Source organism: Taurulus bubalis, assembly GCF_910589615.1.
Source record: "Taurulus bubalis genome assembly, chromosome: 1".
In the NCBI taxonomy this organism is placed as follows: domain Eukaryota; kingdom Metazoa; phylum Chordata; class Actinopteri; order Perciformes; family Cottidae; genus Taurulus; species Taurulus bubalis.
In genome coordinates, this window is record NC_136589.1 from 14,071,889 (window position 1) to 14,085,796 (window position 13,908).

At 38.7% G+C, this 13,908-nt stretch overlaps 1 protein-coding gene across 1 annotated transcript in view; it reads right to left on the bottom strand.

The window, feature by feature from the left end:
* The window catches only part of slc25a21 (solute carrier family 25 member 21), an 83,652-nt gene extending 73,942 nt beyond the window's left edge, over positions 1–9,710 (bottom strand). The window contains exon 1 of the mRNA XM_079215097.1: positions 9,629–9,710. Within this exon, the coding sequence (XP_079071223.1) occupies positions 9,629–9,698 (70 nt within the window). The 5' untranslated portion in view covers positions 9,699–9,710. The remainder of the gene's footprint in view (positions 1–9,628) is intronic.
* Between the last annotated feature and the right edge of the window lie 4,198 nt (positions 9,711–13,908).

Sequence of the window (13,908 nt, forward strand, 5' to 3'; positions counted from 1 at the left end):
GCAGCAGTGGACTCCCTGACTGCCAACAGCTGATTCACTACTCACTGCTGCTGCGCACGCCGTCTCTCTCTTGGCTCTGAGCTGAAGTTCAGCCCCTGCGAGCTTGAGCAAGTACAATTCAATAATTGCGCGTTTGCGTCTTGGCTGGACTCATTTCTCCCATGCGGTAACAACCAAGGAGTCCCCCTCCCCGACAACGAGCCTCCTTCGGTCCCCCGACCTCCTCCACCAGTGAACCGTTTTCATAAATCATGTTATTAAGATAACGTCGTGAGCGCCACTGGGGCTCATACGTCACATCACGGAGCCTCACTCAACTGGGACATGTTTTTATGTTTTGGGTACTTCTGTCTAGACTTTCAATGATTCAAAGTATGTAATTATAGCAGACAGCGTACCTGCATTAAAACAGGCTATGGTCTTAAAAATACCTTTACTGAAACAAACTTGCTCTATTTCGCTTTGGCCTAACATGTTGAAAACTCACAATACAGATCATCTTATTTAAAAACATGGTGGTTGTGGAATAGTTTATATTTTATTATTTACTAGGCAGGTGAAACAAAAAGAGACGATTTCAGCTGCAACGCCTCGATATGTGTTTGAGGGTTCAGTTCTCTTTGCTCGCTCCAGCTTTTGACACAGACGGATTTCTGTCCGAGGCAGCTGTAATTCCAGTGGAAATTGATGGCGCTTGTCAAATAATGATGAGTCACACATGCAGCCCGAAGCCTGTAAGAGGCCTCACCTGTAGACACAGCTGAAACTTAAAGTCAAATAGGATTCTCATCCATGTTTTTAATTTCGCAGCTGGCTAGCTTGTTGTAATAGGTATGCTTCTTAGGCCTCAACAAAAATATTTCTTTATTCTATATTATTTTCTTGAAGCAACTGAAATATTTTTGGACTTAGACAGGGGCTTAACGGACACTGCTGATTTACCAGGCTGTCATTAGAGGCTTCTTGTTTGACTTTATCCGACCTGGATGACTGAGGGAAGTCAGCCACATGGCACACGACCGTCTGCACCCACAGCATGAGCTGTGTGTCATAATGTATTAGCTGATTATATTTTGGTTTAACCATCTCAATCTTCAAAGTAACTAAAGCTTTCAAATTGATGCAGTCAAGTGGACTAACAATTTAAATCTCCAACTTAAATTGAGTTAAAATTGAGTTGAAATTGTCCTAAAGTATTTGATTTAATGTACTTAGTCACACATTAGCGGTGCCAATTTATGGCATTGTTGCATCAGAGATGTTATAGTTCACGGTTTTGCTCGGATTCATTAAAAAAAGAAGAAACTAATAGTATTTCAAGCCCCAGCTAAAGTAGCTCTACCATAATAAAACAGGAATACATTTCAGCTATAATGAATAATTCAGGCCTAATACTTTAAATATGCCGCCCATTTTAAAATCTCTTCACCAACCCCACAGAAATTGTGCAAACACATTCATCATTTTATTATTTTAGTGCCAATAGATTGTGTAAACTGTTGGGTTTACACAGTCTATTTTGGGATGCCAGAGATTTGCGGTGCATTAATGAGACCGCTATTAGACTCCACGCCTGTTTGCGTTCAACTAATTTCTTATGACATTGTGATCATTCACGTTTGCCGTGGACGGTAATTAGGCGATGGAGAAAATACATCTTCTCTTGTTTGCTTTAGAAATGCTGCTGTGCAGTAATTTCTCCATATTAAATGAGGGGTTACTTAGTGCCCGTGCACCCTGCAGCGTGCAATTTATTCGTGAAGACACATCAGGAAAGACTCACTCAAATTAACAGCTGAGATTACGAAATTATTAGTCAGACAACTTTCAATTCCATGTTCACAAGCTTGTCTAAAACGCGCTGCCCTGATGGTAAATCCACCGTGTTCTGAAAACCAACACGTATATAAAGAGAAGCATTGAGAACAAAAGACAGATGTGTCCGCATAAGTAGCCGTCCTTCAGCACCATCATGGCTCATTTTAACCAAGCCATCCACGACCCCCGTGTGTGGACATCTGTCTGTCAAGGATGGAACAGAAAAATGTAAATGGATGCCATTTAATGAGAGCCAAAGCACACATTAAATATGAGGGACGCAAGGCTCTGCGTGGCCTCCCAGAGTGAGAGAAACAAAAAAAAGATGGGAGGCAGCGGGAGCAGATTTAGAGGAACAGGCCCAAGAAGCACCCCATCTAGAATCAACATTACTTCAAACATGAGGTCATCTAAACATCTGTCTACAACATGTCCACCGGGAGTTCAATCAAAGCCCCACTGAAACATGCACAATTGTTTCTGGAAATAAATATTAGGCCTATAATTCGGCTGTGATTGGTGCAGCCACTCGGGAATCGCTCATTGCTATAAGTGCAGTCTGTGTCAATGGCGCACACACACACACACTTTATTTGATTCCCCCGCTCTCCTCTTTTCTTCCTCTTTCCTTCATTTAGGCTAAGTGGCTTTATTTGTTCTTTCCCGACTGATTTCAGGTTGACTGTTTAAAACCAATTAAATCAGGAGAGCCGCCGCGCAGCCTGCAGGAGGCTCTGACAGTCTGGAGGGAGCGCTGCAGTAATCACATGCGGGGGCGTCTGTCTCATGTCGTCACAGTCCATTTGCCGGAGACGGATCGATTTACTCAAGGAGTTTTAAATAATGCACCCACCGAGGAAATAACAAAGGACTTAGAGAAAACATTACAGCAGTGAGCATGTAACTAGATGGATTTCCAGTTTCTACTTTTAAAAGATGGTTTGCCGTGTATATTAATCACTACACGATGACATTATTTTCATGACTTTTTTTCTGCCTCAATATCCATCTTTTCATTGACGTTTTATTCAGATAAGAGAACATAAATTTATTTAAAGTTTTTTTTTTCTCCAAATACTTGTAAACTGCTTTCTTCACACATGCACCACTTCTGTCTCCCTTTAGTCAAAAGTTATGACTGAAGCATAAACATTAAAATGTTGTAATGTCCCTTTACCTTGAAAAGAGATATAGCATGCAACTACTACCCCCTTGTGGACAAACCGAGGATGAACGTTAAGGTATGAACTGAAAGAGCTTCATTACCCATCATGCAATATGAATGAATAAATATATACTTTATTAATCCCTAAGGGGAAATTTGATGTCGAGTAGCAGCAATTTACAGACTGAAAATAAGATATCAAAACAGCAGAGATGAAAGAGATATACAATAACAATACTAATAAAAATAAAATAAAAATAGCTGGGATGAAAGAAAAGAAAGAGTATTACAGAAATAGTATTGATTTAGGAATTAAATTAAACTTAAACAGTAGAAGTACAAAAGTGCAAGTATGTATGTTTGTGTATATTAAGTGTGTGAGGTGTAAATAAACAAACAATAGGAGAATAAAATGTTACTTGTTATGACACAAACATGTGGAATTTAGACTTTATGTAATTACAATGTGAACAACTCCAACAAACATACACGGTTTAAAACTAACTATCACGTAAATGTAAAAAATAAACTGAAAAATGTCAATTTCATGAAGCCCTAGATAATGTAATCAGAGACCCAAGACACACTATTTGCATAGTGTAAATGCAAGGGGTGCCAAATGATGCCGCAAGGAATTGTGGGACGCCATTATGTCTTTTCCTTTGAATAAATCATGGTGGGCCCTATATGCTAAAGGCGATAAGAAAGGATGCATTGAAGTACTTTCCAAAACATTTGCAGAATTTGACCGAAGCAAAAAAAAAAAAGACTATTCGACTGCAGCCCGGATGTCTACATTCGCAGACTGAAAGACTTGGAGGCCACGAGGATTTAGGGCTACCCCAAATTCGTGACAGCTCTCTCTCAGACATTTTGAGCACTTTATTCACACTCTTCGTAAGTCTGCATTTCTGCAGACTTTGCCTGAGGATATTACCCACAATTCATAGCGTTGTGCTATTGACGACTGCAACAGCATCTTCAAACAAACTACAATACCTCCAGGACTCAAATGCCCGTCTGCTCTCCCACTCCCGCACCAGAGATCACATGACCCCAGTTCTCCAAAACCTCCACTGCCTCCCTATACAGCAAAGGATCCAGTTCAAGATTCTCTTCATCACCTTTTTTTTGTTTCTTACTGTGATGTAATCTCCCTTGTTTATATCGGTATTGCTTTTATTATTTCTGTTTTTACCATTTAAAATGCCTTTGAAATTATTATTATTTATAAAACGCAGAGTTACCAGGGGAAGCCTGGAGGCTTTAAAAAAAAGGGTAAACAAAGAGACGGCACCTGGGTAATAAACCTGGCCTATTAAATTTACACAGAAATATTAACATTAAGGATTTAAGATGGTACATAAAAACTAATTTATTACACACCTGGTTTAATTCATTAACTCTTTACTTTAATTTTGCTTAGTGATGCCGTTTTGAAAAAAAACCTGTAAAATAATTTATTTGACAATTACCTCTCTTCTCGTAAGGAAATAAGCGCATGGAGGACGTTCAAATCGGGCAGTAAAAAAAATAAGAAAATAAAAAACCCACGATTGAACACATTTTAGCGTCGTCAAGGTAACGTGATATGTTGCTGCAAATTGGTGTCCCATTTGTGCCGATACCATTTCAAACCTTTCACAGTCAGCCGTCTACCAGGTGATGTGGGTTAAGTCCCAGAGGCTTCAGGGTCCCAGAGGGTTTAGGGATTAAGGCCTCAGGTGAGGACATTGAGGTATTGCAAGACATCTTATTTTATCAGACACTCCAGAATCTAAATAATATCCTGTTTACTATTCCATTTAACAATTTATTTATTTTTTTGCTTGTGATGTATTCAAATCAAGCGATGTCTTGTGGTGACCCCTTAGTTTTAGGTGCCTCCCCGGTTGGGAATCACTGACACAAAAACAGAGAAAAGCTAATCAATTGGGAAACTAGAACTAGAGACCTAAACCTAGCGATCGACTAATCGTTTCAGCTCAAAAACATGCTCACAGAAAAATACATATAATATCATAAAATTTGCATTCCACCAGGCATCCAACACAGATAAAAACAAATAACTGGTGCCAGCAAGCTCTTCAAAATGCCAAAATGCAATTCTCCCCTGAATTCACATTTAATTTACAGGTTCGAAGAACCGCTCGCACGTAAATTAACGCCAGTCTGTCTCCATCCTCGTAAACAGTGAATAAGGATGAAAAAAAAAAAAACATAATCTCTGGAGGGGAGCCAGCGAGAAGGCGTGGAAAAACACTGAGGTCATTCTGCTCAGAGTTAAAGCCTCCGTCCCATCACTCCTGGTGAGGACAGACGAGAGCCCCTCGGCCTCCGGTTAGAGGGTCAGGACAGCCGGTGGTCCGGCTCAAAGGGCTCGTGAGGGGAGAACAGGGGCGGGACAAGCAACAATGCCAGAGTACATACGACACCTCGCTTCTCATAAAAACAACGCCTGAGTACTTCTTAATTAGTTGACAGCATGAAAAAAAAAAAGTGTTTACGGAAGTTCATACAAGCAGCACACACAGATTCAGCATTCCTGAGCTGATCGGTACCACACACATACTAATGATGACAATGCAGCCAGAACATACTACGCTTACTACTGTTGGGAGTTAGTTACTTCTTAAATAAACCATTGTATTAGAGCGAAACATTGAAGTAAACAAGGTAAATATGCTAAATATCCTGCAAAAGCTTGTTTAAAGAAGCTTTTGAGTTCTTGGAGCAGTAAAAAACGAGTACACCGTTAACTTTAAGTGCATGAGAGAGGAGGACTGGAACCATTATCTATGCCGTCTTCAAACTCACCAGATTCCTTTGACAAAAACAGTAGTTTTACCTCATAGAACATTAAAGTTGCTGGTTTGTTTTTGTTCCTGTGTGACTTTGGTGTTTTAATAGGGTTAGTTGGGACTCAACAAAGTCACACAGTGACACAAACAAACCAACCGATGGAGGCAGCGGTAAGTACAGAAACTCCTGTGTGTTTCTCAAAGGGGTCTCGTGGTTTTGAAGAGAGCCTTGACGGTAACGGCTTCGGTTTCCCAGCAGTAACAGCAGCCTGGCGGCAAGGGAAAGTGGTGAAACTATTCTAAATAAAGTGTACATTTAAAGTGATATTGATTCTTTTAGGTGGCTAAAATATGTTTGGCTGATTTTTCCAACCACAGCAGCACGTTGCTGACCGCCATCTAGTGTCAGCAATACTGACTATGGACAAGTACCTCATATAACCCCACTTCAAAAGAAATCTGAACTATCCTTTTAAAAAGTAAAACCTTCATTAAAGTGAAATGGGACTTCTTTTAATAGCCACAGGAACTGCAACAACAAAGATGTCGCATTTGAGACAACCCTCTAAACCCTAAACGACAGACGGCAACTATCAGCAACGTTTTCACAATAGACACAAGTAAGTGAGCTAAAGAGAGCAGAGATCCAACAGAAGTGCATGAGAGGGCTAGAACAGAGAAGCTGCTTTAAGACTGGGAATGTGTTGGCAAAGAAGGGAAGAGAACACAGTGTTCTGTAGTGGAAGAGATGTCTGAAGCATTTAGTGAGTCAGTATTGTCACTGACACTGATGGTAGAACAATGCCCATTTAACTGTTTGTATTGTGAAATCTAGACATGTGAAATTAAACTACATCACTAATAATACACCTATATTTCAAGGGGAGCACGCATTTGGAAGAATGTATAATTCTGGCATCTCTAATGTAAGATTTACAATGCATTACTGTGATTTACGAACATGAAAACGATATATCCTAAAACTTTGCTCAAGACTCTGGTCACTCTGGACAGAATATTTTTTTATAAACTTCGTGAGTGAGCACAGCCACGACCCCGGGAATAAAACATGAGGAAAGAGTTTTGTGGTCCGTATTGTTTCCAGCTGTTCGGTTGGAGAGAAAAAACAAAAACTGACATACAGCCTACTCTGATAATCCCCTCACGGGTTTGCTTGTTAGATGCATTTGTCTCGTCACAAATATGTAAGAAAAAGGACATATTATGTTTTCCTCACTGAACATGTAATGCTCGACAGCAAAACTGGCACTGCACTCCACAGACAAGCAGCAGCTAGGTGACATGACATGATGACTCAGCAAATATGAGATACTTAACAATTTAGTGGATGAAATAAGAACTCAGTGAAATATCAAAACTGTATATAATATATTTTTGTTATGTATCAGCAAGAGGAGATGCTTTTACAAATAAAACAAACTTGATTTTGCATTCTTATTGCATTCTTAAAAGCGTTATAGATAGGAGATGATTACAGGAAAACGTTTAAACCTGCATAACCTCTTAAAGCAGCAGAAAGTATGATTCTATATTTTTAGAGATATACTTCTTAAAATGTCATGCTGACACAACCACTTATTTTAACCTTGAGGAACGTATAATGATTAACTACCAACCTTGACTGTTTTTTTTACTTGACATAGCGTGCATGACAAAAGATAAATTATCTTTTCACGCAATCGACTTTCTCCTTCTGTTGACATTTTCTGAAACGCTGATAAATATTTAATACGGGACCTACGAGGTGGAGCAGACAGAATAATGCAACAATGAGCCTTTATATGCAATTCCTCACAAGTTACAAATCAGTCCACGTCTACTTCCCCCAACAAGCAATTCATCTGTACGTTACGACTCTTTCCACACATTTAGTGCTTCACAATAATGGTTTGGTGCGTATTGTTTCACAAGCAATTTGGCTCAATGACCTCATAATGTTTGTGGCATCATTACTGTTCAGTAGGTGGGATCATTTGGGTTTGGTAGTGCATACTGTTTTAATGGAGGACACAGCCTCTCTGGCACTGCGACCAAAAATAAAGTAACAAAAAAAAAAAATAATATTTTTTTTCTTCCTGTTGCGCAATCTCACTACAGCCAACAGTCTCGTTCGAGATGAACTGCACCTCGTTGGGACAGTGAAGGTTTTTTTTTTCTTTATTTTTTTAAGGTTAAATGGGTAAAGGAGAGGAAATAAGCAAGAGGGATGACTTCAGCTCACTTCGGTTAGAGACAAGGAGGTGGGGCCAAGTTTGATATGCCTCTTGGACCCGGAATGACGTCACGATTAGGTTCCTGTCTGGAACAGTCGACACTTCTGTCTGATTTGTATGAGTGGATAACTAATGTGCGCGGAGGTGACTCACAAAAGGAAGCCCCAGGTAGCGCCCATGTTTACATGAAAGGTGTTTAAGCAAGTAGTTATGTTCACAGAGCGTAAGATAGATAGATAGATAGATATACATATACTTTATTCACCCCCAGGGGGACATTTGTTAATTAGTTTATTCTGGCAAAACAATGATTATGACAGTATTTCCTTAACCACTAGTGATCATTCTCCATGGGAATACTTTTGTTTTAATATAAATGACACACATCCAACGTTTCTAATTTGTTTGGTTTCTCCTAAAACTTCTCTTGCATTCAAAGTGAAATATTTGGACATTTTACTCCACTAAATTAATTTAAATACCTGTAGGTAGTTTGCAGACTCAGTTAATTAAAAGAATATATACTTTTTTTACATTACATTACTACATTCAGGCTTTTCATACCGGCCTGAGTTGACCCTTGGATAACTTAGACCCTTTTCACACACACACACACACACACACACACACACACACACACACACACACACACACACACACACACACACACACACACACACTGCAAGCCCTTCTAGCCTTATGTCAGAGGCTAAATGTCAGATGTAACACGTGACTACCTTTTTACATTCTAGGATTTTAAACTGTTCACTTTAGCTTAGTTTCACACTGGCAACTTCTAGCCCTTTTAGTCGGCTCTCAGGAGATAACCCCAAAAACTTGAGGCTAACCCTGGAGGGCCAGCAAGCATTGGGGTGAGCCCACTTTGGCATTTGCCAAGATTATGCCAATATGAAAGCTTTCTTAGCCTAAGACTAACAGCTCACTGTGTGAAAACCCTTTAAGATGTATTATAAACAGTCAATGTCACATAATACAAGGTTTTTCTACCCAATTAAAGTCCTACTTCAAAGTTTGACATAATTATATATATATATATATATATATATATATATATATATATATATATATATATATATATATATATATAAATAAACATAATTAAAAAAGTAAATACTCAATAACACGTTCGCCAAATGTGCACTGAAGTGCAGTACTCAAGTAAATATAGCCGACATAGTTAAATTCCATTACTGGTCAAGAGTACATAAAAAAGTACAAAAAAAAAAATCACTCGACTCACTAGATACTACGCATGCGCCAACTCACTTCCTGCTCTGGTGGCTCTTCCGTTATCCAGCGTGTGAACTATCTTGGTCACATGTACTATCTTTGACAATCCAAAGAGAATTTACACCGTTGTTGATTAGCCACGCGCGTGCGAATAACGACCTTTTCGTAGCCCGCACGTCACCGCTCTCGCGGGAGAAGGTGAACGAGGCGAAAGTCACGTTTGTCCTGTTTTTTGGTGGGGTTTAATCGATAACCGTTGCTACCTACATGTAGCATCGTGCACACTCCCTGAACTGTTGCACAATGCGGACAATTCGGTGGTTTGAAGTAGTAAAAGTGAAACCATTGTTTTAACTCACCCGCGGATCCGCCGGCGATAATCTGGTGAGACGCTTCCCGGAGCATGCTCGGCGACTTCTGGGTTGTCATTTTTGTTTCTTCTTTTTCTTCAATGTGTCCTACCAAAACAAACACACAGACACGTAAGAAACCCGTTACAAGCGAGTTTTTTGTTTGCAGCCTCGCGTGAATTTTGCCATTAGACTGACGCGCTGCTGGACAGCCGGCCTACCCGTTCTGCTGCGCGCTGGAGAGGCGGTTCTGTTTGTTATCTAGTCCCGCGGGCTTCAGAGGAGTCTCTCTGCTGTGGCTGCAGCCCACGCTGGAGGAAGATATCTCTCCGAGAACTCTCCGGCTAATATGGAATCAATTACCAACACCCCCCTCCTCCTCCTCCTGTATAGTTTGCAGGTCTCAACTCAGCCTTGTTTTTTCATTATGATGAATGTTTGGATGAATCTGTGAAATATTTACGAATGACAGGAAATAGTGTGAGATGCTCCAGAGACAAAGGTGACATTGGGGAATCGATCATGTTGTCTACCCAAATATGTCCAGATTACAATCATGCAAAGAAGAAAAGAGCAGCAAATGATATTTCTCATTTTCAAATTCAGGTTTGCATCAGTGACATGCATCAGTGACATGTGCGGTACAAGGCCTCCTAACCAGATACAAACATTGTTTCACAAGATTATGTAATGTGAGTCCCATGTTTTAAAGATCCTTTATTCCGGATCCTTCAGCGGTTAAATGCTGTGTTAGATCAGAGAAGTGTCACTCCAAGAGGTTTACTGCCATGACTCAAACATTTAAATTCACATCCTAAAACACAGGACATGCTGTACTTTGACATGCAACACTACAAACTTGTTATATAAACATTATGTTTCAGTAGCTTTTTAAAGTGTTTATAGCTGGAATACAGTATCACAACAGGAACTGGACCAAACAGTTAATGGGATAATTAAAGGGTCACTTCATCTGTGATAAAACATTACAAGACTGATTTTATAGAAGAGGTTAAGAGCTTTAATTTGTTCAAATTTGGTCAATCGGAGAAATCCTGAATTATGATGAAGACTCACAAAGGCATGAAGCTGAGTCAGCGTTTGCAGAATTCCTGGTCAAAATACAGTTAAAATGAAATTAATAGTCAGCTCATTCGATTTGATTGAGAAAATCTTCAGTAAAAGTGAATTGACAATCAAATAATTATTGTTATTTTAAATTAATAAAGTGCATTTACTCAAATACTACTTATACTAGTGTTTCCCATTTAACTCAACATTTGCAATCTATCAATGCAGTGATTTGTTTTAGACATTACCTCCTAATTATGTTTCTTTAAGAAGGGACAGTGGACATTATAACCATGAGCACTTCATGCTAATGTAGCAGATTTAGCCAAACATTTACAGTATCTGGCAGGTTGATGGCAGCACATAACAGACACATGTGAAGCTGTTAAAATCGGTTATATATATTTATATATATATATATATATATATATATATATATATATATATATATATATATATATATATTAAGGTTTTTGAATGTTGGTTAATATCAAGCAATTACAAGAAATGTAAAGGAAATTTCTCACTGTGTATTTATATATTTTTTTAAATCATAGAAAATAATAGGCAGATTAATCGATAATGAAATGTATTGTGAGTTTCAGTCCTGAAATAAAGTATATATTACAGCCAGCAATCACATTTATTAGAGTAAACACCAGGCTTTTATTATGTAGAATACGCTTTAAACTCTGCACATACAGTATATCCCTCTGTATACACACTCAGGTATATAGTCTGTTTTTGTACGACATAACTATTTCATAATTCATTTAGCATACATATTGGTACAGTCAGCCAGTAAAATTAAGGATTTACAGTAAGGGTAACAAAATGCCCATCTATCCAACAACACTGGACTCTTTTACCCTAAATTAAATTTGATTGAAACTTTATAAAGCGTGTGGCCAGAGCCCTTTAGTGTACCACTTTTTTTGATGAGCAATGAAGGGATACAGAAATTCAGCAGTGAGCCCTATAACGAGCATTTCATTTAGTAAAAGAGCAGTTATGGAACAACAAGAGCTTCAGAAAATCCATAAAAAATGAAGGATTTACAGCATGTATGTTGGCAGGAAAATGCCATTACCACTTTGACCCCCTTTGCATTAGAGAAAGCAGAACAGCTTCCACTCCAACAAGCTCGCCTCCAGTAAAACATCGTGTGGACTGGGAAGCAACCAGCAGGGTAAGTGTGTAGTTTATGGGTTTGTTGGATGAGAGAAGAAGGGTTTTGGGAATAAAAACAATGTTCTTCTTTTTCAAGCCGAGCTTTGACTAAAGTATGAATTTTGTCACTGTTGCATGAACCCTGTTTCCTGAATGGATTAACACTCACGGGCAACATGTGTTTTGTGAGGGAAAGCAATGAAAGGGTTTTTGCTCCAGCACAAGAAAGTGATTGATGTGTTAAAGCACAGCCGTTATTTTTGAGACTTTCAAGATTTGAAAATTTTACTATAAAAAAACTTTTTCTATCAAGTGAACACAGAAAATTAAGAGACGAAATGACGGAAATCATCTGTGTTTTCATGAGATTTATACCTGTTAAATAAATACTTACGGTATCGGGTGCAATGCAAATTCAGTCCCTTTACTTCAGTCCCTTTACTGAAGTGAAAGTAGTAATAGTCTTGCAGTCAACAATTAAATTCAGTTAAAATGTAGAAGTATAATTAGCAAAAAGTACGTAAAATGTATTAAAATTAAAAGTACCGGTACTCATGATGCATTATTAATGATTCTGAGCAAATTTGAATCCTAAAACTTTCAATGTGGACCATAACTATAGTATATTGAATGTGTGAATTTGCATTAATTACACATACAGTATGCCATTATTTGAATTTTTAAAAATAAATGTCACAATATTGATTTCAATTATCAACCCTCTATGCAGCATATTCAAATTGTTTGAGCTGAAGCTGTTAATATATTTATGCATATTTTAAGTAAAGAAGGAAACAGGAACACAGGATTGTACCATTTATTCTAGCATCACACACAAACATAAAGACACTGTCTTTCAAACACATGTAGGACAGATATCCAAACACACTCTGCTCTTAAATTACTCTGCTACATAAAGGAAACGTTTTCCAATATAAACGTAGCAGTTGTGGCAAAACTTTACCTTTGTGAGCAAAAACAAAAAATCTGGGGAGTAAAAATAAATAACTAATACGGACACAAGCGAGACAGTGGTTTGATCCAAAACAGTTCAAGTCTTTTTCCTTTTATTTGTCCTCTCCTTTTGTTTGTTGATAAACTGAAAACTGAATGAATTATAAATACGATGAATGCCTAATATGTTGTCAGATGACCATCAGAAAAATGAGCACAGGAACACATTGCACTGCTCAACTTTCACAGATGCACTTAACATACAGTCAGTTATACTCCTTTCACAACCCAGTGTGTTATTGTGTACCTCAGTAACATCACACCAATAGCAGATCACATTTTGTTTGGCCTGTGTTATGCTAGAAGTGAGCTAAATATTAATTATCTTTAAAAAAAAAAAAAGGATTACAAAAGGCTCCTTAGATATAGGACCTTTATTTCTATGGGGTAAAAACTGCTTTGCACTCTTTTTATGAGGAAAACCAATTTGTATCAGGGTGAGTTGAAACAATTAATTAGTTAATTGTTTAGTTGTTGTTTTTGATAATCGATTCTTCATTTAAGTCTTTTTTTTAAGCATAACTTTGTGGTTCCAGCTGTTTAAATGCTAATATTTGCTTTATTTTTTCAATCTTCAAATTAAAACAAATTAAACTTAAAGCTACACAAGGAACTTTCATTTTGTGATGATGTTGGCGCTCCTTGTGGACAACAGCGGTAGTGTTTTCCGAGGACCAGCTTCCCTTAAAAAAAAAACTCTAATTTTACTGGTGCAGGCTCTGACCGGCGGCCCCGCTCAGTCCTGATTCTGGTTCTTCTGGGCCTCCCTTCCCTACAGCGGGCCCAGCAACACAGCCTGATGTGAGTGTTTGCTCCCAGCGGATCAGCGAGGATCAAGCTCCCTCTTCCTCCTCCTCCTCCTCCTCCTCCTCCTCCTCCTCTCTTTTTTCCCCTCAGACTGCAGCGAAGCCGGATCTGGGTCGGGCCGTGGCGTGCTGGTTGCAGCTGGAGGCCCAGCTGGTGTCTGCGAGGACTTTCTGGTGAACCCGCATGATTTCATCTGATTGTGTGCCGAATCCGACTCGATGACGACA